At 36.3% G+C, this 24,782-nt stretch overlaps 1 protein-coding gene across 1 annotated transcript in view; it reads left to right on the top strand.

The window, feature by feature from the left end:
• Positions 1 to 470: 470 nt before the first annotated feature.
• Positions 471 to 24,782, top strand: part of LOC139140175 (kinesin-like protein KIF28P) — a 29,033-nt gene continuing 4,721 nt past the window's right edge. The window contains exons 1-23 of the mRNA XM_070709239.1: positions 471 to 756; positions 2,448 to 2,645; positions 3,348 to 3,480; positions 3,790 to 3,875; positions 4,609 to 4,723; positions 5,400 to 5,511; positions 6,480 to 6,584; positions 6,991 to 7,124; positions 10,597 to 10,667; positions 11,410 to 11,470; positions 12,060 to 12,224; positions 13,032 to 13,147; positions 13,531 to 13,645; positions 14,085 to 14,148; positions 14,473 to 14,601; positions 15,758 to 15,928; positions 16,745 to 16,892; positions 18,731 to 18,868; positions 19,640 to 19,861; positions 20,391 to 20,459; positions 22,797 to 22,919; positions 23,882 to 24,004; positions 24,279 to 24,335. Of these exons, the coding sequence (XP_070565340.1) occupies positions 703 to 756; positions 2,448 to 2,645; positions 3,348 to 3,480; positions 3,790 to 3,875; positions 4,609 to 4,723; positions 5,400 to 5,511; positions 6,480 to 6,584; positions 6,991 to 7,124; positions 10,597 to 10,667; positions 11,410 to 11,470; positions 12,060 to 12,224; positions 13,032 to 13,147; positions 13,531 to 13,645; positions 14,085 to 14,148; positions 14,473 to 14,601; positions 15,758 to 15,928; positions 16,745 to 16,892; positions 18,731 to 18,868; positions 19,640 to 19,861; positions 20,391 to 20,459; positions 22,797 to 22,919; positions 23,882 to 24,004; positions 24,279 to 24,335 (2,709 nt within the window). The 5' untranslated portion in view covers positions 471 to 702. The remainder of the gene's footprint in view (positions 757 to 2,447; positions 2,646 to 3,347; positions 3,481 to 3,789; positions 3,876 to 4,608; positions 4,724 to 5,399; positions 5,512 to 6,479; positions 6,585 to 6,990; positions 7,125 to 10,596; positions 10,668 to 11,409; positions 11,471 to 12,059; positions 12,225 to 13,031; positions 13,148 to 13,530; positions 13,646 to 14,084; positions 14,149 to 14,472; positions 14,602 to 15,757; positions 15,929 to 16,744; positions 16,893 to 18,730; positions 18,869 to 19,639; positions 19,862 to 20,390; positions 20,460 to 22,796; positions 22,920 to 23,881; positions 24,005 to 24,278; positions 24,336 to 24,782) is intronic.

Below are 24,782 nucleotides of genomic sequence, written 5' to 3'. Positions count from 1 at the left end.
ATAAGCTCATCTGCCAAAAATAATTTTCTGCACCGTCAGCCGCCTGTCTTGCGAGCAAGTTAAAAAAGGTTCTGGAGTGGAAACTCGATAATTGACGATTTACCATACATAACTTTAATATAATTACGTAAGAATGTAGCAACAAAGAAACTAAGCTTTTTGCCTGGCAATAATTTGATGACTGAATATAATTCTATCATCGAAGTTACAATATTCCATGAACTTTCCGTTTCATTTGTCATTGATTTCGTTGGTTCCATAATGTAACCCCTATGATCAGAAAAAAATATATCAGGTGAGCTTAATATTTAATTGATTAAAGCTAAAATTCGCTTATTTTTCACAGCTAGTCTGCATTTTGCGACGAAAAGTTGAGTCGGCAAATCTGATTCCCATTCCGACGCTAACTTCATAGTCAAAAGATCTCAAGAGGGTCACTAGTTTTTTGACCTATGATGCTCGTTTCAGTGAGGACATCCATTGTTGTTATGTTTACATGGTCAACAGCGCGTCTCTGTCGACCGGGACCATGTTTTTGTATGCCAGAAGCAGAAGATAGTCATACAAGTGGAGAGGAAAGGATTGACGAGTCCACACAAGATTACTTTTCGACAGTTTGTTGAAGTAACAATGGTCTGACTGAAGTTTGCGTCTCCGTGAGGAAGAAAACACAGGCGGCCAGTAGTACAGATCACAGCAGAAATGGCGGGCTCCGGCTCCGAGAACATGAAAGTAGCGGTCCGCGTTCGACCATTCATATCCTTTAATCAACGCAGTCTTTATTCCTTTACAAGTATAACATAACCCCAGTTATTGCTGTATCGTGATGGATGGTCCCGTATTGCACATGTCAGGCTCTTGTACAACCGGTAATAGAACTACGCACTGTGCTGTGCTCAAATCAGTGCTGAAATCTCCACGATGATACTCTTGTGTTTCGTTCTATATGAATAGGTTATTGAGTGGACGCTTTGTACGACAGCACTAAGTAAGATTGATCGGGCGTTGGGACCTTACGGCTTTAGTAATATCGGATGGTTTGACACGCTCGTAGTTCTACATGTATCGATGGTACGTCCAAATACAGAGATATACTTTGACTGTTACGAGTGGATTTTAGCTCGTTTTGATCATGGACGTAAGGTCCATGCTTTGATGTACCTGCACTGTCAATGATAAAAACATGCTGAGGATCCTAGTCCCAGGCTGATAGGCAATGCTCACGGGTGAAGTTTGTCGTGCTGTTGACCGGCAAAATACTCGTTCACTGACCCAACATTGCAACACAACAGTTTTATCATGCGAGTTCTGAGACTATTTTTAACATTTTTTTGTGCAGGCGTACTCGCCCTCACTACACCAGTATTGTGTACAGTTCAGACAGTTTTACTGGGAGGGAGGATAAAACTGGCCCAAAGTGATTCGTACTCTCAACCTCTGTATCTGTGTTAAGTTAAGGGTTAACTTTACCCAACAAAGTGATGAGAGACCGTAGATGTAGAGATATAGTATGTTATTATTGTCTCATGTCATGTGTTCATGTTGGACATCAATTTTTGTAAATTCATTTATTTATTTAATAATTTTGAATTCAATTTATATCAGCAAGAGTGATTGCAAATGTTACTTGCCATTGCTTGACATTCTATTTGAACATTATCAAGTCAACCTCATGCTGAAAAAAGTGGTTGTAAGTTGTTTTCTTGGCATTTTTTTGAACTTCAGGTTATAAATCACAGCTGCCTCTGAACTAGTGTCATAATTATTGTTAGTCTTGTTAAAACCATCAAGGCATGTACAAAAACATGGCTACGACCTGATCACACCGCACAAACTCTAAAGCTTTCCTTTCATGCATGAAACCCTCAAAGTGCCAACAGGTATGATGGTGGAACTGGACCAAGTCCATTTTCGCGTAACTGTATGTAGTACCTGACCACAGGTATATTGCCTGTATTGTACTTCTTCTACGTCCACATCTTAGGCATGAACATGTCAGGAGAAAGTGCTTGTTCACCAGTCAGAGAGTACTTTGTACTTTTGTCCTTTAATTTTTATTTTCTTCCTCTCAAACACTTGTAATCTACCTCTCGTATACTTGTAAAATGATCAGTCATCAATTTGAAAACAAAGTATCTACATGGTCATGAGCACTCAAAACCAAACCCTATTGCACCATTGCTTCATGCAGCAAGCCACACTGCAGTGCCTGAGAGAGTCTACATGTCTCAACTCTAATGATTAACTCAGACACATACAAAACACATTTAATTTCAGATTACCAAAAGAATTTTTCTTCCTGTCTTTTTTCCCCCTCCTTCCATTCTTTTGAACTTTTATGAGCCTTCAAAAGTTGGATCAAAAACTATTTTTCGAAAGAAAAAAAGAAAGTGTGGACACTCATAACTTTAAAGATGTTTATGAATGACCTCCTTAACAGCTCTCACAACGAACGTGAAAGGACTCGTAACGCTGGCTGTATTATCAACATGGTCGACAAGACCACAGAGTTGACCAATCCTGATGCACCAGACACTGAACCAAAAAGATTTACTTACGACTATTCCTATTGGTCACATGATGGTTTCCAGGAAAGAGAACCTGATAAGTATCTGGAGGCCACAGATTCCAAATATATTGATCAGGTAATCAGAGAAACACTACTACTCATTGCATGGTTTTGGTCTACTGTTCAGCCCCCATTCCCTGTAAACAGGTCAACAATCACCATTGATAACAATGGGTTTGGGTCAAACCATGGCGGTGAAAAAGGTTACGATGTTGAGGTACAAGATTAATAGGACATATTTTCCCGGAACAAAAGGACCGCAGAGGTGTAAAGTTAGAACATTTTTTAGATTTATCAGGATTTTTTCTCTTCTCTATTCTTTTGCCTGAGTGGTTTTGGATAAATTTTGGGGCAATTTTTGTGAAATTACAATGAAAATGTCAGACATTTTGTACAGATTACAGCAACTTGCCGAAAATCTAATCACAGTAAAACGTCACTGAAATAAGACAACATCCCTTATTATTTCTTCAGAAAGTCCTATAATTTAATTCTAACTCTTAAAATGTAACAATATCTAACGATTAGTTGCATCATTCTTTGGACAATATTATGGTGTCTTTGGACCAAAAAATTCTACAAGAAACTTGTGACAGATGTGCGTCAATGACTCAAGTAATAATCCAGGTAAAAGTCACTAACAATTTTCATAAAATTATGTATTCATATCTCCATCAAGTCATACTGAAATGTAGATATCTACTGAGTTGAATGTAATATTTATATTTTTTACATGGATAATATTACAGTATCATAAAAATCTCTTTTTGGCCAAAAGCAAACAGTATTCAATGACCTTGGAAAGAAGATGCTGGACAATGCATGGAAAGGATACAACTGCTCCTTGTTTGCCTATGGACAAACCGGAAGTGGGAAGTCTTATTCGATCATGGGATATGGAGCAAATAAGGGTAAATGCGCAAAAGATAGTTCATATCAAAAAAATACAGGAATAGTCAAGATTGTTCTTTCAATCCTAAGGGTTTTGTTGATGATCAGAGGAACTTTTTTACTCAGTATTCTCACTGAGCTCCAGCATAGACAATAAGAGGATTTTGTGAATATGTGAAGGTTTTTATATCCACAGTATACAACCCCCGTAACCCCTACGCTGCCTTAATTGTGGAACAGTCCAAATGATTTCATCATCTGATATGTCCTGTCCAAAAAATTATAAACAGAAATGGATATGCCGATTTGATCCTGTTTGATTTTTTCAGGCATCGTACCAATGACGTGTGAGGAATTATTCAATGGAATCGCAGAAAGACAAAATGCTGATGACAAAGAAAATGCAGAGTTTGAAGTAAGTGTTTTCTCAGACGACATTATTTTGGCCTAACACCTTACAGCCCTATTAGCTCTATTGAACTCCAACTTTTGCTCACAGACCCTCCAGGAGGTACTGTCTTCCGCTGTATTTTCCTGTTTTTGTCCAGTCTGTCAAATACAAATTTGTGTTCTTGCTCCTGAAATCATATTGAAACGCTTAATGATTGCGTAATAGTTGCACAATTGCAAAATTGTGTAAATCTGAAAATGTGAACAAATATTCACTTTTGCATGTTAATGAGAGAGCGTTGACGTAATTTGCAAACAGCCCAATTGAAAGGAGGACAGGTCCTTTATGAGCTTTATCTCATAACAAATTTATTAACTGGATGCAAAGGAGTAATTGAATCATATAAATATTCAATGTCAACAAGAACTAATGCTAGAGCCAGGGGTAAAGGAATGCCATTTCAAACTTTACAAGGGATAGTCTATGAACTGACCCATCACAAGGATAGGGTTACCAGGAATCTGTCCTCGTCTAGTGAACTTGTCAAGGAAGAAACACAATACAGTTAATTTTTGTCCCACAGATTAACTGTAGTGTTTCTCATCTGAAACTCACATTTGCTCATGACGTTTTCAATCATCGAAATATCTAGTCAGAGTCATCATCGCAACTGTTGCTACAGTCACCAGGATTAATTGTTTCAGTGCGGCGGTTGTGATACAGTACAGTGTTAATGTATCTATGTTTTATCATGTAGGTTACAGTTTCAATGATAGAAATTTACAATGAGCAAGTCAAGGACTTGTTGAATCCGAAAAATGCTCCGAAAGGTGGATTGAAAGTGAGAGAGCACCAAAGTAAAGGATTTTATGGTAAGTATCAAGTGGTCAAAATTTGCAATCTTCCAAATCTTCTTGTTATTAATTTTACCGTATGGCTGCAACTACCTTATGAAATATATGCAAATCACTTCATTTCAAGACAAAGTTCTTCAGCTGTTTTTCTCCAATTTTGATCCTTTATACCACTATGGTTTGAGCTAGACCCATGCAATGTTATGATTGTAGACCTGTTTACAGGGAATTGGTGGTGTACAGGTTAAGGTGAGAAGATACAGTGTGGAGAACTAGAGTGCATGAACATCTTCAGTGAAATTCCAAAATCAAATTTAAAGTCGGGCCAGAATTCTCAGTGCCATTGCTGTTCACATCAAATCAAACATTTCTACATGTTTTATCTTGATCAGCAAGCAGTGCTTTATGTTTCTCAAACTTGGAACCAAAGTGTACAGCATTTTTTGCAAGACCAGAATTTCAGAGATTTTGAAAGTCCAAAAGTTCCTCACCAAGGCACATTCTGCCTGCTTCACATTCTGACACTGTCTAATTTTAAGCGACTGCATATTTTGTGTAACTTTTGCATGAATTTAACCAGTGCTGTCGTTTCATGCGATAATTACCAAAGAGGGAATGCATCTTTGTCGATTTCCTTACCAAAATTTCATATAAGAATTTCAACAATTGCCTATTTTTTTTCATTGAATTTTAGTTGAGGCATTGAAAGTGTTTCCCGTCAACAGTTTCGCAAACATTGAGAGCAAGATGAACGAGGGAACCAGGAACAGGACCATAGCTTCTACAAACATGAATGCCACGAGCAGGTAGGGTCAAAGGTCAGGGACATCACAACAATGATCCCTATACAGACGTCATTCTTTGTTTATTGAGTCAGTGTATCTTGTATTTCAAAAAAGGTTAAGAGAACAATCCCTAACTTTTCTCTGTACTTTTGTTCTGTGGGTCACTCATCTACAATGTGTTCATGTCGCCCATACAGATATTACAATGCCCATAGTGCTTGAGCTTGTCAACATATCTTGGACATTGTGAATTGTTAACCATCGGCAAGAGAATTTGAAACATTTTAAGAACATGTTTGACCCAATCCTTCCTATAGGGGGGCCTTCTCGAAATAAAAGTAAACACCCCCATGCTCCTCTAAGATAAAACTGAATTTCAAATATTGCAACTGTTGTACCTGATTGCCTTGCCAATGATGTCAATGCAGAATTTAAGACTTATTTTTGAAAGAAATTATATTATTCAGATATTTACTTTTAATAATAAGTTCAGCATACAGTGTTTCTGCATGAGTGTTGAGTAAGCCTGTCAATGCAAGTAGGAATTTTGTTTACAAACAAAACAAAGGAAGAGTGTTGCTTAGTTGCTACATTTTCTGAATGTAGATTTTGGCTTACTGCACATACAATATGCTCTCAAGACAAATGCATATTAAATGTATTGCAGGCTAATAAAACCTACTGTTCCTGGTATGTACTGGTATTACAATCAAGTTAAATTAAGAAGCACTTGCATCAAATCAGATCGGACAACACAGGGCCTAGATATAGCAATTCAACATATTCCATATTCACTATCATAAAGTAGGCTTGACGTCAGTGAGAATTTAAAAGCAGGGCAAGTGGGAGCTAATAATAGTATCATTTATTGGTGTGACACGAAAAATACCTGACTACCAAATGAAGGAGTTTTTTTTTAGCACTTATTAGCAATGGTCTTTTAGTTATAAATTTTGGCTCTTTTTATCACGCACACAATTTGTCAACAGTCGGGCTCATACCATAGTGACGATATCACTGCAGCAAAAGAGAACCGAGAAAGGCCAGAACCTGTCCAAGACATCCGTCATCAATCTAGTGGACCTAGCTGGAAGGTAAGAGTGTCCAACACAGGTTTGTCAAAATTAACTCTCAGCCACTGTGTAGTCTGAAGACTGCCAAATTCATTTGATTTGGTGCATGAATGGCTTTATCAGCAATGTGCTGATTCAAACAGTTGTAATTTTGAAAAGCATTCTAGAAGAGTTGCTTTCTAACAGAGAGTGTATAATCATTTTTTGAGAGATGGACAATACCAATAATTCTTATTGACAAGAAATGAATGCCAAAGATCCTGCAAATTTGTCCAAAAACAGAACATTATTTATATAAACTTTCTAGGACAAAAGGCCCCACCCCACACACCTACACGCAAAATACTACAGCAAGACTTTCATTCACTGACTCCTGATGTGCTCAACACTGTGATTACCAAAATTTTATCTCCGACCATCTCTTCAGTGAGAGAGCCGACCAGACTGGTGCAACTGGTGACAGACTTAAGGAAGGCTCCATGATCAACCAATCACTGACAACGTTAGGCAACGTCATCAAAGCCCTGGCAGATGCATCCACTGGGAAAAAATCTGGACACAGTGAGTTTATGTGAAGTATATTTAACCCTTTCACCCCCAGTTCCCTGAATACATCTCCAACTTTACCATAGAAAACAATGGATTTGGGACAAACCATGGTGGTGAAAGGGTTAAGTGTGAAAGCTTAAGCAGCAACTGCTATTCTGTTGTATTCTTTTGAAAGTACATGTAGATTGTCCCCATTGCACTGGAAAGCAAAATATTGATGAAAGAATAAGTGCATGAAATGCAAGTGGATAGTTGCACACTTAAATACTTGTGTGGGTACTGGGTGGACGGAGTTCCCTAGAATTTGACATTGACCATTGTAATAAAAGGCCAGTAGTTGTAACCTTTGATAATTCTTTTCACTATTTTTGCTTTTGATGTCTACTACAGTTTCTTGTTCTACTCCCCAAAGCATGTTGAGATACACAGTATTCAGCTTGTCAACTCAGTCCCCACTTGACTCTTTGACTGCACTGTTATTGTTGACAGGTGAATTCTGGTCTTGACGTAGAATTCTAACATAAACAATAACAGTGTATTTTACACATATAGATACTTTGTTGGGAAGCAAGGATATTTTACACATGCTTGTTTCAAAAGCAGCACAAAAACTTGTGATTGACATATCAAACAAAATTAGTTTAAAAAATCTATAAAAGTTACCGTTACTGGCCCTTTAATGCACAACAAACAAACAAAGTGTTTTCACAAGAACTTGAATGAAAATACTTGCAGCCTGAAAACTAAAAATCAGTAAATTTTTTTTGTTGAGGACCCCCGCCTTCCCTTTAAAAAGCAAGAGCTTGAACTACAATTTGGTTGAAGATATACTTATCAGTCTGTATTATAATCTGATATCATGATTAAGTTTTTTTCCCAATGTCCAACATCTCTGTTTATGACTGTACAATACACATGTATTTTATAATCATACACCACGCACTGGGAAAAACTTGCCACTGTCAAACCAGTACAAATGTCTTGTATGGGTCCGTCATACCATTACATGTAGTACTGTTAAACAGTTGCAGTTTTTGAGTTCAAAATCACGTTGCAGTCACAATTGACATCAGTTTCTTTAAGTCACAGGGATGTCAATTGCAATGAAAGTTGTCTACATTATTCATGGAATGAATGTGGAATCTACATTATTACGAATGGAATTTACATTATTCGTGAAATTTGAATTTTTCCATGTATATTTCACAGCTTTGCCTTGCTTATGATTCACAGCAAACTCACCTGGCTGCTTATTCATTCCACTCAATTCCTGCCGATCAAACTGACATGGTAAGCTTTTCAGATCCTCCAATTAACTCAGAAACCCACAAGAATGCTCCACTCATTCACCATGCATTCACAGTCTATTTACCGTCACACACTCCATCTGTGTATAGTCTCATAACTCTGCTTACGGCCACTATTCGGTTCCAAGGATATAATCTCACTTCCATCCTATCACATGGCTAAATACTGCTTCTCCGAACCCGCTCATGAAACTTTGGTGTAAAAGTCATGTCAAATGTCATACAAACGAGGTCCCTATTGCCGAATTAGTATCCAGGCGTTTGGTGTATCCTCTCACTTTTCACTCCATTTCCCTTTACAAAGGTCCACTCTCACCATTGAAAACTCCCCAATGGTTTTAGGTCAAACCATGGTTGGAGGAGTCAAATTTCTTCATAACCCATAAATTAGCCCTGCCTTTTTTGACTAATACACAGTGCTGCATGCAGGATAAAATTATGCTCCATCTGACCTACAACGAAAGAAGAAGAAAACATTAAAAGCGATGAATGGTTTAATTTTTCACCTCGAAATTGAAAGACCATACCTTTCCTCAAACTTACCGTAAAAGAAACCTAAGCCATCCTCTTTTGAAATTAAGAATAAAAATTCAGGACCAGGATGCACAATTTGACATTAGATTAGCCAAAATTTACAAACTCAGTGGCATTCAAAATGGCAGCTATCCTTATGCTTACTCTACCAAAAAATTACATTGTGGATTTTTACTGAAATCAACTGGTGAAAACTTAACTTACCCCATGAGCTGCAGTTTAAAATTAGCCCCCAACAAATTGTAGACCAAAAAATTACTCATAGTGTTAAATTTTGAGAGTTCATATCTGCCCCAAAGGTACATTCTGCCTCAATCTTCCAATGCTTAAACTCCTATATATATAAGGGTTGTCCTTGTAAGTTACCGGAAAGCCAAATTTGAAAGGTTTAAGGTTCTAATACCAGGGTGCTATTGCAAGTGTAGATCTATTTTATACTGTAAGTAAGCTCAATGCAAGAAGATTTGCCAACACAACATGCATGCTGAAATGATCCAAAAAGTGTCAGAAACTTGGAATAAACTATCCAACATCATGAATTTGTGTTTTCTGATGGTGAAAATTGTACACATTTTAGTGAAAAGTGGATAATATTATACATATAAAATCTGCCAGATCTCAACTTGTCATAAAATGAATATTTTGTCTCACAATATTGTATACCAATATTAGAGTTGTATTGGGGTATAAGTTCATTTATCTTGAAGTGTTGGAAGTACCATAGGCCTTTATGTGAGATCCCCGAATAAGGTCAGATGAAGTGCACTGCAAATACATTATCAATATAAACGCATGTTTCTATGACTACAAATGTCTACTGAAAATGCTGACCATGAACTTCAAGCGAAGAAAAAAATATTCCAATCTACCAATTAGGAACAAGAATACTGTAATTTTAGTTGTATTGTGTCAGAAGCTGCAAAAAAATTGTTTTGTTGTATCTGGCACTTCTCGGTACCTTGAATATGATTTGTCACTTTAGTGAGTCACAAAAGTCTAAGGTCGTCAACAATATTTTCAATATGGTGGATTTCTACAGGTAAAACACATAAGATTACAGAAGCCAAAGTAAAGTTTTAGGTTATACAGGAATTTAAAGTGTATGTCCCGCATAAAGTCAAAGTTAATTTTGCTTAAAATGAGCTATGCTATATGATTTTGCCATCCCTACTTTATCAAGCAAATGCATCATCCCAGGGAAACGATGCGGTTAAATATTATAAAAATACAATATGTTTTGCGATTTTGAAGTTGACTGTCATTCAGGTCGTTTTGGAATTCGCGGAAATGACATAACTAATTGAACGTACGAGTGAAGAAAAAGGAAAAAAATGGAAGGATAGTAGGATTTGTATCCCTTCTTCAATATTAGTTTGCCAATAATTCCTTCATCATACATACAGTTCCATTGTGTGTATGGTGCAAGAGTTAGACACCAACTATGACAAGATATCTGCTTCTTTCTCTGTGCTTTCAGATCATTGTCTAATTGTTTGAACACATACTGTCCACTGAACTGAGTTCATTGCACTTTCTTTTTAAGTTGATTTCACATTCTGCTGTTCACCTATAACACGGTTTTGAGATACTGTAATATACACTGAATACTATGTAAAAAGGTTTTCCCAACTCAATTTGTTCAGTTCCATACAGGGACTCAGTGCTTACAAGGTTATTGAAGAATGCGCTTGGTGGAAACAGCAAAACAATCATGGTGAGAGAACTTCTTATGATCTATGTAATTTCAAAACACACCCGTCAAGTGAGAATCTTCACTGTATCAACTCATCAGTCTTTCAAGTACTTCAGAACCATGTTATGTTTATGCAATAGAACACCCCGTGCAATGGGTATACAATGAGATTTTGAACAGTTTACGACTTATATGCATGAGTGATAGCAAGCGAATGGAGTGAACTGGTCAAAATTTAGTGATATAGCCATTGCTGAGGTGCCATTATACCAAAATAGTGTATCTAGAGTCTGGTGCGAAACGTTAGAAAAGAGATTTTTCCCTCTAACTGAGAGCTTGTACATGTTCCAAGTGTACCATATTGTGAATATAGCACTGTTATTTCAACTTCTTAACCAATCAGATCACTGTATTTTGCCACCAATGTACTGGTATAATAGTTGCCAGTGATGACTCCAGATCATCTGACTCTGTATCATAAACACTGAAAGGTTTTATCCATTACATCTCAAGAAATTAATGGACATTATTCCAGCTGTTGCCAATCATTCTATTCCTGTACATTATATTTATTGTTTTATATCTTCTGTTGGTCAGAGAAAAATATTTCCAATCTACTACCGTATTTCCTGTATGCAAGAATATGGTACAAATTTTCAATTCATTGAATGACTCTGTCTGAAACATTTCTCATGAATGAAGTAAAACACTTATCACTTACTCCAGTTGATGCCAACATTAATACATTTGTCTCCACCAACAGATTGCAGCCATCAGTCCAGCTGATATCAACTATGAAGAAACACTCTCAACTCTCAGATATGGTAAGACAAATCCTACTGCATTTATTTAGATACGCACAAAGATAACAGTAGACGGAGTGTATATGGATGATTTTACAGTCTAGAAGGAGTTTCCCCAGATGTGTGTAAAAACACACATTAAACATTTATGAAATGCTGCCAAGTTGACAATATGTGATTATAGTGTGTTGATGAGAAGGAAAAGTTGCTTGTGTTTGAGTGTTTGACTTGTAATCATTGGAGTGGAGGTACAGATAAGACAGGTGTTTGCTTCAGTGGTAATATTTCAACAGAAATGATACTGTGTATTGAATAGACAATGAGGAAAGCTGGGTAATATCAGCAAAAGATTAAATTATTTCATGATTTCAACCGATTGCTAAACTACAGAAAAACAATGAAACTTGAAGATCAGGACTCTGATTCCTGTTTTAATATCTTTGGGATTTTTTCACAAAATTGCTTTGCATAGTTTCCATGGCAATGTACAAATGTAAGCACAACATGGATACTGACGACAACAACAGCAACTGACCACGATCAACAAATTGTACTGTGAATGGTAATAACCATGAATGAAACTAAACCGTATTTTCCTTGGTCATGATAGCCGACAGAGCCAAATCTATCAAGACGAAGGCAGTCGTCAATGAGAGCGCGACGGACAGAATGATCCGAGAGTTACGAGAGGAAAACATGAAGTTGCTTCAGCAGCTGCAGTCAGGGGGTACTCCAACTGCAATGAACGGACTTGCTGTAGCTGTTAATGATGACGGTAAGGAAAGATATTGTACATCAGGGTTCTCAACAAGGGAGCTTTTAGGATGGACACCCTTCTGGTTTTTTGGAGCAATCTATTCATATGTTAATGACTGTATAATAGAATACATTTCCAAAACAAAAGAATATGCAAATTATACATTGTTATGTAATTGGCTGCCCCTCTGTTTTTTTCCAAGATATGGAGAACACTGTACATGATAACAGTTTAGTAGTACTTCAAGATGAACCAGTTATAATTTTATCCTGTAAATCGATATGTGTCTTTATACATGATAGGCAAACAATTAGCGTCTGTAACTTCTGATAGCAAAGCCATATGTCTGATCTGGTCTGGTTTTTTTGCAATTTTGACATTTAAGGTTGTAAGTTAGGCCTTAATTGAAAAAGTAACCGAGCGATCATCAGCCCATTAGAGCCAGTGTCAATTATTGTGGAAGAATTTATTTTGGGCACTATTTGCCGAACATCCTCTTAAATTCATACCTGGTGACTTAGAACACGATTAAACAGAACAATTTATATAGAACTGGGTAAAAACTAACTTTTCAGCCAGCTTACACTGAAGTCCCATGGAATAAATAAAGTTAGAGTAAAAATCAATAATTTTAATAGTTGAAGCATGAAAAAGTCGAAGCATACTGTCGCAAAGAAATAGAAAATAACTCTTCCTTCCCCCTAAAATTTTGATGAGAATATTTGTGAGTTTTGGTACTTTTATCCTTATTCAAATTCAAACTAATCAACATGTACCTTCAGATTGTTTTCTTGACTTTTTGTTCACTTCCTTTTGTTCAAATAGAGATTGCAGAAATGAAAAGGCAACTACAGGAACAGATTCAGCGGAACAAGGAAGAGATGACGGAGATGGAGAAATCCTGGAAGCAGAGGCTGGCTGAGAGTGAAGCTGCAAACATGGTGAGGATAAAAATCTAAACATTATGCTAAAACGTTGAATCTTTCAACTTTGACCTTGCTCATCTTCTGTACTTAGAGTCAAAGTCAAAGGTCTTTATATGTTAATGTGAAAATGCTGTATTTCATCTGCCTTTGTTGAAAACAAAATCAGCACATTCTCATTTTAAGTTGAAAACATCAATATAAATCCTTGTCCACAGACCTCAATCAACAGGCAATTGTCTTTTTTAGGATTTTACTCATGTCTTGCATGCATTAGTTTGGATTGCAATACCATTACAGAGAACTTTTACACAGCACAATTTTTGATTTTTGTTAGAGCCTACAGGAATAAAGTAATAAAAGGCAGATTTAAGAAAAATTATCTCTGTCTTTCTCGACAGGAAAAGATCATGGCTGAGCATCAGAAACAGCAGCAAATGAAAGTGATTCCGCATTTATGGAATCTCAACGAAGATCCGGCTCTCACGGGAATGGTTGTGCATTTTGTACCTGAAGGTAAAGTAACATTTTCTCGTAAGATAAGGTGAACTGACCATCATCAAATATTCTCAAGTCTAGAATTTTCCAAAATTCCACAATTTAGTGATGGTAAAGAGATGGTAAAATTGCTGTGGATACATTCAATGGACTCACTCGGTAATTTTCACTTCACAAAATGCAACTTCATTCAAAGCTTCCTTGTACCAATACATTCTATCGTGTATGAACATGACTTCCAATAAACATGTGTGCATTACAAGATACGCAAAGTTTACCATAAAAAAAACGTTTTATGACAAATAGATACATGTATACCATGAGGTAATGGTACAAAACAAATGGCAAGGTGTAAATAGCTATGAATGTTTGACAAAACATATTACAAAAATCATAATGATATCAAATATCTTTGTTGTTTGTAAAGAGTTAAAATGCTAATGATCTGTCCCTGCAGGTACACTGAAGGTCGGCTGTGACAAAGCATCTTCACAAGCTTACTTATTCATAGAAGGTCTTAGGTGAGTTCTTTTTTAAGGTTATTTGGGCCTAAAAGGTGAAAAAACTTAAACTTTTGCTCAAAGTTTCCTCAATTAAACCTTCAATCATCCTCGTAACAAATCAAGAATAAAAATCAGGGGTCACTGTACTATGTATGGTAATAGATAACTAAATTACCTAACGTTTACCGATATTTGAAATTCAAAATAGCAGCTACGTGTATGTGCATCTGACTTGGATTAACACTTGTTCGAAAATTCGGCGATCTTTTTTGAAGAAAATTCTTTAATACTCCATCAGTTAATGCAATTTTAATAAGCTTACCTTTTGCATGTCCACGACAGTATTCAGAAAGACCATGCAGTACTCAGCAATAAGAAATCAATCGTGAAGCTCAAACCGTGCAAGAACGCCAAGATCTTAGTCAATGGTAAAGAGTTGTCTGAAGATCTGGAACTCCACCATAATGATAGGTAACGAACATTTTAAACTTCTTTGAAACAAATCATAATCTGAATTTGATGTTATGAAAATTGTGCTGCTGTAATACTTGCAAATATGTCTATCATTAAAAGATGATGAGCATTTTACAAATATTGTGATAAATGCAAGCAAAATCAATATATGATTGCTGGTCAACATTGCTTGAATTCACTTTCTTACAGTACTTCTTAAAGTTCTATTAGCTGTTACCTTTCATTTGTTGTCCAGGATTTTTCTTCTCAGAGGAAATGACAATTTTTTCTTCCACTCCCAAGGCGAGGTTGAAGTGCCTTGCCTTAAACTTGTCAACACAGCTTGGATTTGTGCAATATCCAATGTTATTGTTGACCATAAAATTGTAGTTTAGAATTCCTTCGTTAACAATAACATTCAATTCAATTCAATAGAACTTTATTTATCCCAAACACGGGCAATTAAAAAGCGTGGCTCAAATACAACATCAAAAATATATAATACAAATTTACAAAATGGTAGGAGACGCAGGACTATACAAAAAACAGTTTAGGAATCATTTAAAAGCCGCACAGCGGTTGGAATGAATGACAACTTGCGCCGGTTTGACCTGCAAGCCGGGTATCTAAAACGCCGACCAGAGGGAAGTGTGTCGAACTCTGCTGATAAAATGTGATCACTAGACAAAAGAATTGAGCGGGCTTTCCTGAGTACTTGCTGATTATAAAACGTAGAAAGACTTCTCTGGGGTATACCAATTAGTTTTGAGCTAAGTGAAACAATTCTATCAAGTGAAGTTTTGTTTTTAACAGACAGATTTTGATACCAACAAATGAATGAAAATGAGATAACGCTTTCAATGTAAGATTTATAAAAAAGAGATAAAATTTGTCTATCAACCATGAATGAACGCAGTTTCCTAAAAAGTACAATCTTTGCTGCCCCTTCTTCAGTATAGCATCGGTGTTGTGATCGGTGTTGTGTATATATGGCATTGTATTGACAAAGCCATACAAGGTATTTCAACATACTTTTTGGTGAAGAAATAAGTATACAGTACTTTGTCTCAATGAAAGAATCTAAAGTTATAGTAGTTCTAAAAACATCAAACACTGACAGAATGACTGAAGTTCGGGTGTAGTGTGTCTACAAGATTCCTTTTTTTCCCACCAGAATCATGTTCGGGTCGAACCACTTGTACGTTTTCCATCACCCGCAAGACTTGGCTAAGAACATCAAAGCCGGCAAGCAAGAAGAGAAAGTGACCTACGACCAGGCCCAGGCTGAGATCGCCGAAAATTCAGGATTCCACATCGAAGCGAGGCCAGGAATGTCCAAATGTAGGTTAATGTGTTCGACAGATGTCTGTAGAACTCACATAAAATTTGTATGAAGTTTGGCAGTGTGATATGTTTGGTATTGTACATTTCAAGATTTTCTCCAGTGCTGGTGTCAATTTCCAAACAAACACACGCTGGTCATGATAGAAAATGATCTAGAAAATGATGGAGATGCATAACTTTGATATTTTAGTTTTATTTTCAAAGTGCATTCCCCCAAGGTGATTAAGGAGACGTGTTCTGACAGTAAATCATCCTTTATCAGCTAGGAGCTTCTTTCTGTCTTTCTACAGTATGAAAAGAATTTATGTGCACATTTTAAAACAATTCAATATTCTTTTTAACAAAATTAATGTACATTTTACCAATTTGAGTAATTGTCCCGCCTGCCGTTATACTAGTACATACTTATGATAATAGACATTTCAGTGACAAAGATCAGTGTAACAAAAAATGAGTAATAAGAGGCTTCCAGTATTCTCAAGGAGAATTTTCACACATCTGTCCATACAGTGTTTCCCACACTGTATCTCTGAAAGTTACTAAATCTATAGGGAGAGTTTGTATAGTTATGCCACCTCGATAGGGTAGGTAAGTGAGCAAAGTAAAGATATGCTGAATGACAGATTGTTAATTACATCATCTGCCAATTTGTATTACCAAGTCAGTGCATATGACAATAGATTCATTCCACACGAACAAAAAAACAAACCAAAAAATATTACCTAATTTGATTCTGATCAATACTTCAATCACATCAAGAATTCACCTTATCAATTCTTTGTATTGCTTTTTTTGTACAGATGACCTGTTACTACAGAGACTTGATACTACAGGAAGACTTGATACAAATTCTACCTGTGGTCAACGAAGCCAACGCCATGGCTGAAGAACTAGACAAAAATGTGAACTTTAAAGTGGCGCTGATCTCACCACAGGCCAGAGGATTGAAAGAAGGGAGAACACAGGTAAGTGAATCTGGTGATGGTGGTATATAAAGGTCAAGGATATGGCCACAAAGTTCATAGGTCGTAGTTTGATCAGATGACCTTCGGAAAATCATCATGCTCCGTCAATACCTGGTGACCAGACTCACAGAATTAAGATTTGAAAACTAGATTTGTATTCAGTCATGTTTCTGTTAGCACTGGCATAATATCGAAATATTAAAGCCATAGAACTCTCCTTATGTATGCCGTGCAATTTATTCAAATAATGCCTCAGGTATTGTAAATAAAATTGAGGTTCTCACAGGACTGCGTTGTGTCTTTGTTCGGCGTTAAAAGTGATGCTACAGAAAGTAAAGTGCAAGCTTTGACTCAGTATGTAGCTTCATGTGCTGGGGGTGTGGGGATTGTATTCTGTCAAAATTGTACAGATGAAGTACAATGATGTACATTGTACATATTTTTGATTGTACTAGTATACCTGTTCAATTACATGATTTGGCCCAATGTCATTGTATTGTCCAATATGACCTCTAGCTACACAGAGAAATGTAAGGAATGGGTCAAGGAATACAAACAAGTTGTCTATGTGTAAATTTGGATGTACATGTGTTGTGGCCATTTGCTTTTTCTCGTTTGAATATGCCACCTCTCCTTCTTTTTTGTTTCTTACCTTTGTTTTCTGTGTTCATATATTCATCATTGATTTTGATATTTTCAGTTCGTAAAAACAGAAGAGAGGCACACTGTAAATTAATTAGCATACACACCAGGATAAGGAACAAAAACGTTTCCTTCACATATTGGACGGTGCATGCTGTACAAAGTGTTCCAAAGTTCTGACTGCATTCATGCTTACAGCTTCTGGTTGACCTTTCAGTGGTACACAGTCCCGGTACACAGTGTACCGTCCTGAGTTCAAATTGAAACATAACACCACATGTATATTGCATTCTATATAATAACAAAATATAAACACTGGGAACAGATAAAATCTTTAATTGCAGTCAGACATATGGCCCAGATACTGATCTTTATGCCATTTGCGAAAATGATCAGTCTGTGAATGGAGTCATGTACTGTTCAATGGTCCAGTAATACATACACAATGTTTAAGCATTTCGGAACATTATTATTATGTACTATATTATACCGGTATATTGACTGCGCAAATACAGTGAGCTAATTGGTCGAGACGCGAAAAGAGCCATGGTATACTGGCGATATACCATGGCTGGCATGCGTGCGAGCTCTCAGCAAGAGCAAAAATCTTTTTTGATGTTCCATGCCAGATTTTCAATATACAGTTATGATATAATTATAAATAAATCACACCCAGCGATGGTATACCACTGGGATTTGACCAGTAACTCTCATGCATATATCGTGCACTGATCAAAATCTTTTTGTAAACTATTGCTGGGTGTACACTAGAGACTTAGCACTTCTGTCCACTGTAAATTTAGACAAGCCATTTCTTTCACTGGACATATTCCATTTATGGGATTCTCAGCTCAATTTCTGAATTGATAACAGTTTGCTAAAAATTGCCATTGATTGAAAATGTTCACAGACTGTGCCTATGATATAAATACACACAGGTATGCACACATACTATCCAAAGATTGACTCCCATTGACCATCCAACCCAACAGTTGCTCAGCATGGCTGTGCTTTTCATCTTTTTCCTTCTTTTTACACACTTCAAGAGTTGTCTGTAATTTCCAACAAAAGTTACTAAACATCATTTCTCTAATGCCTTCTTTACATTCTGCATTGACTTATCTTGTTTTTATTCTTTGTTTCGTTGGTTTTTGGTGTTATTTGTGAAATTTTCCTAATTTGTCTCTGTATCGTAGGTTAACGTCCTGCTGAGAAATCTTGAGAACAACAATGAGTTCATGTGGAGCAGAGACAAGTTTCTGAACAGAAAATACATCATGCAAGAGATGTATCAGAAATACATGGAGGGAGATGAGGACTGGGATGTTGAGAAGGTAACCGAGTTTACAGAATCTCTCAAAAATCAGGATGAAGAAGTTGTGAGCAAAGTCAAACGATTATAAAAAAGAGACATGTACAGCACATAGCGGTATCTTTTACATGCATTCCACTCCTCTGCTATCTTTATGATAGGAGGTTACACTGACCTTTGACCCAAGTTGACCGCACATCTTTCAGTTACCATGCTGTAAGGTCAAGGTGACCTTTGACCCAGGTTGAATTCACATCTGCCTGTTATCATCGTGGCGGAAGGTTGTGGTGACCTGTCACCCGAGGCGACCTCTCGTCTGTCAGCACGTGACTTTTACACAGCTTTTAAGGTTAAAGTAGGAGATTTTAAAACAATGATGAGTCACAGTGGATGAACTTTTCAAATCCATCATTTGTTGGTATCCATGGAAATATCAGATGATACTGACTCATGATACATTGAACTGTGACCTTTTTCCCTGTTGATATGTCCTAACCTATTTTTCCCCTGACATTAATCATAGGATGAAATTGATGAATTTACATTTTGCAATTTGTTTTTCTTTTTGAGATGTTAATATTTGACAAACAGGCGAGGTATACATGTACCACCACTTGAACAAGATCACGTGGCAGGACATGCTGTGTGATTACAGCATTCAAGTGCTCAGAGATATTCATAAGCATGGTAACATTGATTATACAATAGAATATTTGAAAAAAAACATGCATGAAAGGTTTAAAAATAAAACTACTGAAAAGTCTGAAATGCTCACTTCTTTGTTTCATTCCAGTCAAAGGACCCCTTCTGGGAACCCTCTGACACCGAAGTACACATCGGTAACGTCTTTGTTCATCTGCGAAGTCTGGCATATCAGATTGAGACTGATCAGACCCTGCCTATCACAGACTACAGAAGTATAGAACGAGGGCATGTTGTCGTGGAACTTCTACCATGTAAAAGTGATGGCACTCTACTTGGTGAAGATGACATCATTGATGACCCCCAGCACTTGGTAATTATTTTGATTTTTTGGCTACCCAGTAAAATTAAGAGTAGCTGGTGGAAACTTTCTTATATCAGTAATATGGCCATGTTGGGGTGCTTTTCATTTTAAATTACCGGTACTACAAACACACCCCATAGGATAGTTTTAAATTGTAATATGGCTTGGTATGAATCCAATATTCTTTAGTTTCACCACATTTTCTTGTTACCTTTCTTTAAACTCTCCAATATGAAATTCTAAAACTGCCTTGGTCTACACTCTTCATACATTGAACATGATTTTGAAATTTTCCAAGTTTTGCAAACTATTTCAATATTGAGAGAGAGAGAGAGAGAGAGAGAGAGAGAGAGAGAGAGAGAGAGAGAGATTTGGTCAGCATTCTTCGTACATCAAGTGTGACATGAAAATTTACAAAGTTTTGGAAACCACTTGAATATTTCAAGCCCCAAGGTACAAAGAAACACACACATATGTATATTTAAACACCTTGATATATATCTTCACTAGGACTTGGTGTTTGTGTTTGCTTCGTTAGGTTGGGCAAGCTCTTCGTTTCAAATTTAAAATACCCTTTGCCCGAGGCCTAGGTCCACAATTTAATCAGGTAAGTGACGTGTACTGTAATTTCAAGAACAGAAGCAAAACAGTCAATGTCATGATCACTATGATGTCCCATTAATCACCACAGAAAAGCTAAAAAAGGCTGGCAGCAAAAACATAGGGGAAGAATCACTTCATTTAATTCTTCCACAAGTACTTTAAAGGCACTTTTTGCAATCGGTGGGATCGCCTTTGTTCTAGTATGTAAGAGGGTTATGGAGGTGCAATAGATAGCCTTTTGTTTTCCATTGAAATTGTTATCTGGTCAGTAAATTTTCTGATGAGACAATCTGACGCAAACCGTTAAAGCCTTTAAATAGAGAAGATTATTGTGATCATTTATGAAGAGTCTACAACCGTAAAAAAAAGTGAAAAAGTGTTGACTAATTAAAATGATTCATAGAGAAATATTTCCGAAACAAGAATGCTGTTTTGCCATTAGTATATAAGGTGTATCAATCAGTGTCATGGCTAAGATTTTAGTAATTAGCTAGGTATATGCAACATAGATCAGCAGTCAGCTAGCATGCATCATGTGACACTGCCAAACCAATCGGTTAAGCTAAGAATTGGAATGGACCAGGTATAAACCAACCCACGTGCACAAATGAACATAGAAATATGTGTATTTCCATATATGCTTGTACACGTTGGTTGGCCAACACATGATCTTGTGGACGTTCTGGGACTGTACAACACACCGCATCCTTTTTATTAGCTACTATAGACTATAGTCTATAGAAGCTATTGGGATGGGTATCCGTCCGGCGTCCGTCGTCAGTCTGTATGTATGTATGTATGTATGTCCGTTTGTGAGGCGTCCGTCCACTCAAATATGTTGAGAACCGCAGTACTTACTGATTTGATATTTGTTGTGTAGATGAAAAATATGATTTTGAGAAACTATTTTTTTAATTTTTTGATATTGTTGAAAATAGGCAAATTAATGCCAAAAAAGGTGTTTTTGGTAAAAAATCTTCTTCATAACCCCTGGTCAGACAGCTTTGTTATTTGGTATACAGGTCCCTAGGGATAACCCAACTTAGATTTATTCAAATTGTGATGAAATATGCAAATGTGTATTTTTAAGGAATTTTTTTGTCATTTTTGGTCAAAGTTTGACTTACATTGTATGTAATTCTTGTACTGTATAAACCCTATCAATTCACCCAGAAAAAAATAATTAATATGATTTTAAATAATTGAATTAATTAGGAAATCATCGAAGCCAAAATAATTTTAGTGTGGAATTATCAGAAAGTACAACTTTTTTTGACCGTTCATAGTGAATTGAGGATTAAAACATGTAAAGGCAACTTTCCTGAATCCCAACTTTGATATATTCTGAACCACCATTTATGTTATCTAAAGAAATTGCTCATAATAGTTTGTCATGATAGGGTGGTCAAACAAATAGAGATAGAGAAAGTTCTAATTTCCATTTATGGGTGACTTGGTAAGGATAAAATAAGATTACTTTTTGAGGAAAAAAATAGAGTGGTCAATTAAAAGAGTGGTCAAAGTGATAGGGTTTTTATGGTAAAGCTGGGCTGTAAGATTCCTCATGTGCTATTTATAGCAATTATGCAATCTGTGTAAACAGTGCAATGAAAGTGTAACATGATTCCTTATAATGCTTTTGATGACCTTGAACTTCTCAAGTTTCAAACATTTGTCTCTTCAGTGTGCTTTCTCTGAGTACGTACAGTCTCAACTTATTCAACAGAACTTACTTACAATGTTAATTTGAAAGTTAAAATGTGCTTGGTTAATAGGATGAAAATACTGATATTAAAAGATAATCAGCTCAAGATTCTTTATAACCTGACAGATATGCTGTGTTTTTATGACGTAAATCTTGATTGAAGCAAGTCTTGTTTACTTTAATTAGAATGTAATTAACTCTCGTTTATTTGCTATTATAGACTAATATAGTCTGATGAAATATGCAAATCTGTATTTTTACAGAATTTTTTTCCATTTTTGGTCAGGCCATCCTGAAATGAGCTATCAAAGATATCCACCTTCTTCATCAATACATGTGTCACAAAAGGTTATTCTCTACATAATACAGCAGAGCTCTGTCAACTGTTGAGTCGCTTGTTTTTTCAAAACCGCTGGTCAGACACTTTAATATTTGGTTTACATGTCCCTAGGATGACCTTAGTGAGATAATTTCATAGTCAGGATATACTTAATTTTGTATCCATGTCTATAGTAGCTTCAGGGACTTTGGCCCTATGTTTTCAGAGTAGAACCATTCTTGGAGAGTAGTCTTCGAACAGGGCATTGAACCTGGTCTTGATGGGTTTTTTTGTATCTTTATCTATGACTTTTCCAGAGTTTTTGTAAATATAAATTTTTCCTTGAAGAAGATATGAACTCAACAAGACGTATCAGTGGTACCTGTAATCCAGACTACAATCATGAGAATTTAATCCAGTATAATAAGGTCACCAAACAGGTAAGTCACACACAGACACTGTCGTCCGCCAGGCTACGGTAACAGGTACCTGCCTGGAAAATGAAAATTTGAAAGTTTTGCTCAGACGTTTCTCAACAAAACTTGATGCTAATAATCAAGAATAAAAGTTCAGAGGTCAACATGGGAGGCTTTGGACTAGGAAAGCAAATTACATCAAATTTTTTACTCTGCATAATATTAAATTTCAAATTTTTGCTAAAACCAAGATAGTGAAAGCATAATTTGAGGGGGGTGGTCCATATGAGATGCAGAAGATAAGAAAATTTTGCAAGTCTGAAAAATCTGTCTTCAAGGGGCGTTGATTAATTCTACAACCAGTGTACATATGTTATGCTATGTCCAAGGGAGCATACAGATGTACCAGTACTTTACAGCATTGGTGAAATACATGTATACTGACAAAATGGAATCGTCTTTTTGATAACATTAGAATTAGAATATTGAGCTTAAATCTCCATTAAATGTAACTTTGATGACTCCTTCATTGGTGTTGTTCTACTCCCAAAGTTATCAGGTCAGCATGTCTACTCTGTATAATTCCTTAATACAGCCTGTATATGTTTTACGTCCAATGTTATCGTCGACGGAAAATTAAATTCTAGTCCAAAGTAGAATTCATTTGTCAACTATAACATTACAAATTCTACACACTATGTTGTGCTTTGAAAGCTACGTTTGTATTGCAACTTACTTCAGGGAGATGTGGAGAAAATATATATGTAATTGTTTTCCAGAACAAAAATGATGCAGATAATCTCAAGAATTACACCTATATTTACTCTCTGTAATGATATATTCCTACAGAGTAACAGTAATTGCCTAATCTGTGACATGATTACACAAGAATGACAATGTCAACCTCATCAGAATCAATTCCTGCCCTTAAATTTTTGTTCAGATTCATCCAATCATTAATAGTCCTTTATTTTGTCTGTGCACAGATGTTGGATTACATTGAGAATGATCCAATGATAATTGAGGTATGGGGAACACAGTATGAGCAAGCCAAGGGTGGCAGACTTGGGAACCATGTCAGATATGACACACAGAATACAGCAAATCAGGTATGTGTGCATGCACTGATAATTATGTCTCTAGTGTTAAAAACATCACACAAAACCCCACCCCTCCCCCAAACATATATCGGTGTTTTTCATCGCAGCATAATTACTCAAATGTTAAATCAAGTGTCAACGAGTGCTATGACATGTATACTATTCTGTGCTATCGTAATTCTATGGCAAAAGCATTGCCCAATAGTATTTCATGCATTCTCTCTAAATGAGCATAATTTCATTGTTTTTGAAAAGTTTTAACATCAGTTTTCTGCATTTACAGGAAGTAGATGAGTATTACAATTTACATGCAGAAATTGTGATACTGAGGAAAAAGCTGGTAAGTGTTGTATTATATAAACACTGGGTGTTAATACTGTAACATTCATTATGCAAATTCGTTCATTCATCCAAAGTATGTGAGCCATTTGCGTAGATGGCCTTGTGTTGTGGTTGTTGGTATATGGTTATGCAGTCTGTCTGTGTCAGCTGCTGTGTGGAGAAAATCAGAAATGACGTCGGTTGACATGAAGTTTTACACATTACAAGGCAAATATGACTTTGGTTATTAGAGTTTTAAATACGCTGGCAGATTCATTAAAAAAATGGTTGACAAAAGCTCAATAATTTATTATATTCTTTAACCCCCAAAATGGATCCAATTGGTGCTTTCCACTACCAGTACTACATTAAAACATATGTTATGAAATGTTAATCAGAAGGAAAAATGTAAGTCTAGTCTCATAATCCCTTCTTTACATGGAAGAGATGTGGGGAAAGAGATGCA

This window comes from Ptychodera flava, chromosome 9 (assembly GCF_041260155.1).
Source record: "Ptychodera flava strain L36383 chromosome 9, AS_Pfla_20210202, whole genome shotgun sequence".
Classification (NCBI taxonomy): domain Eukaryota; kingdom Metazoa; phylum Hemichordata; class Enteropneusta; family Ptychoderidae; genus Ptychodera; species Ptychodera flava.
This window is presented reverse-complemented; position numbering and strand designations above follow the sequence as displayed.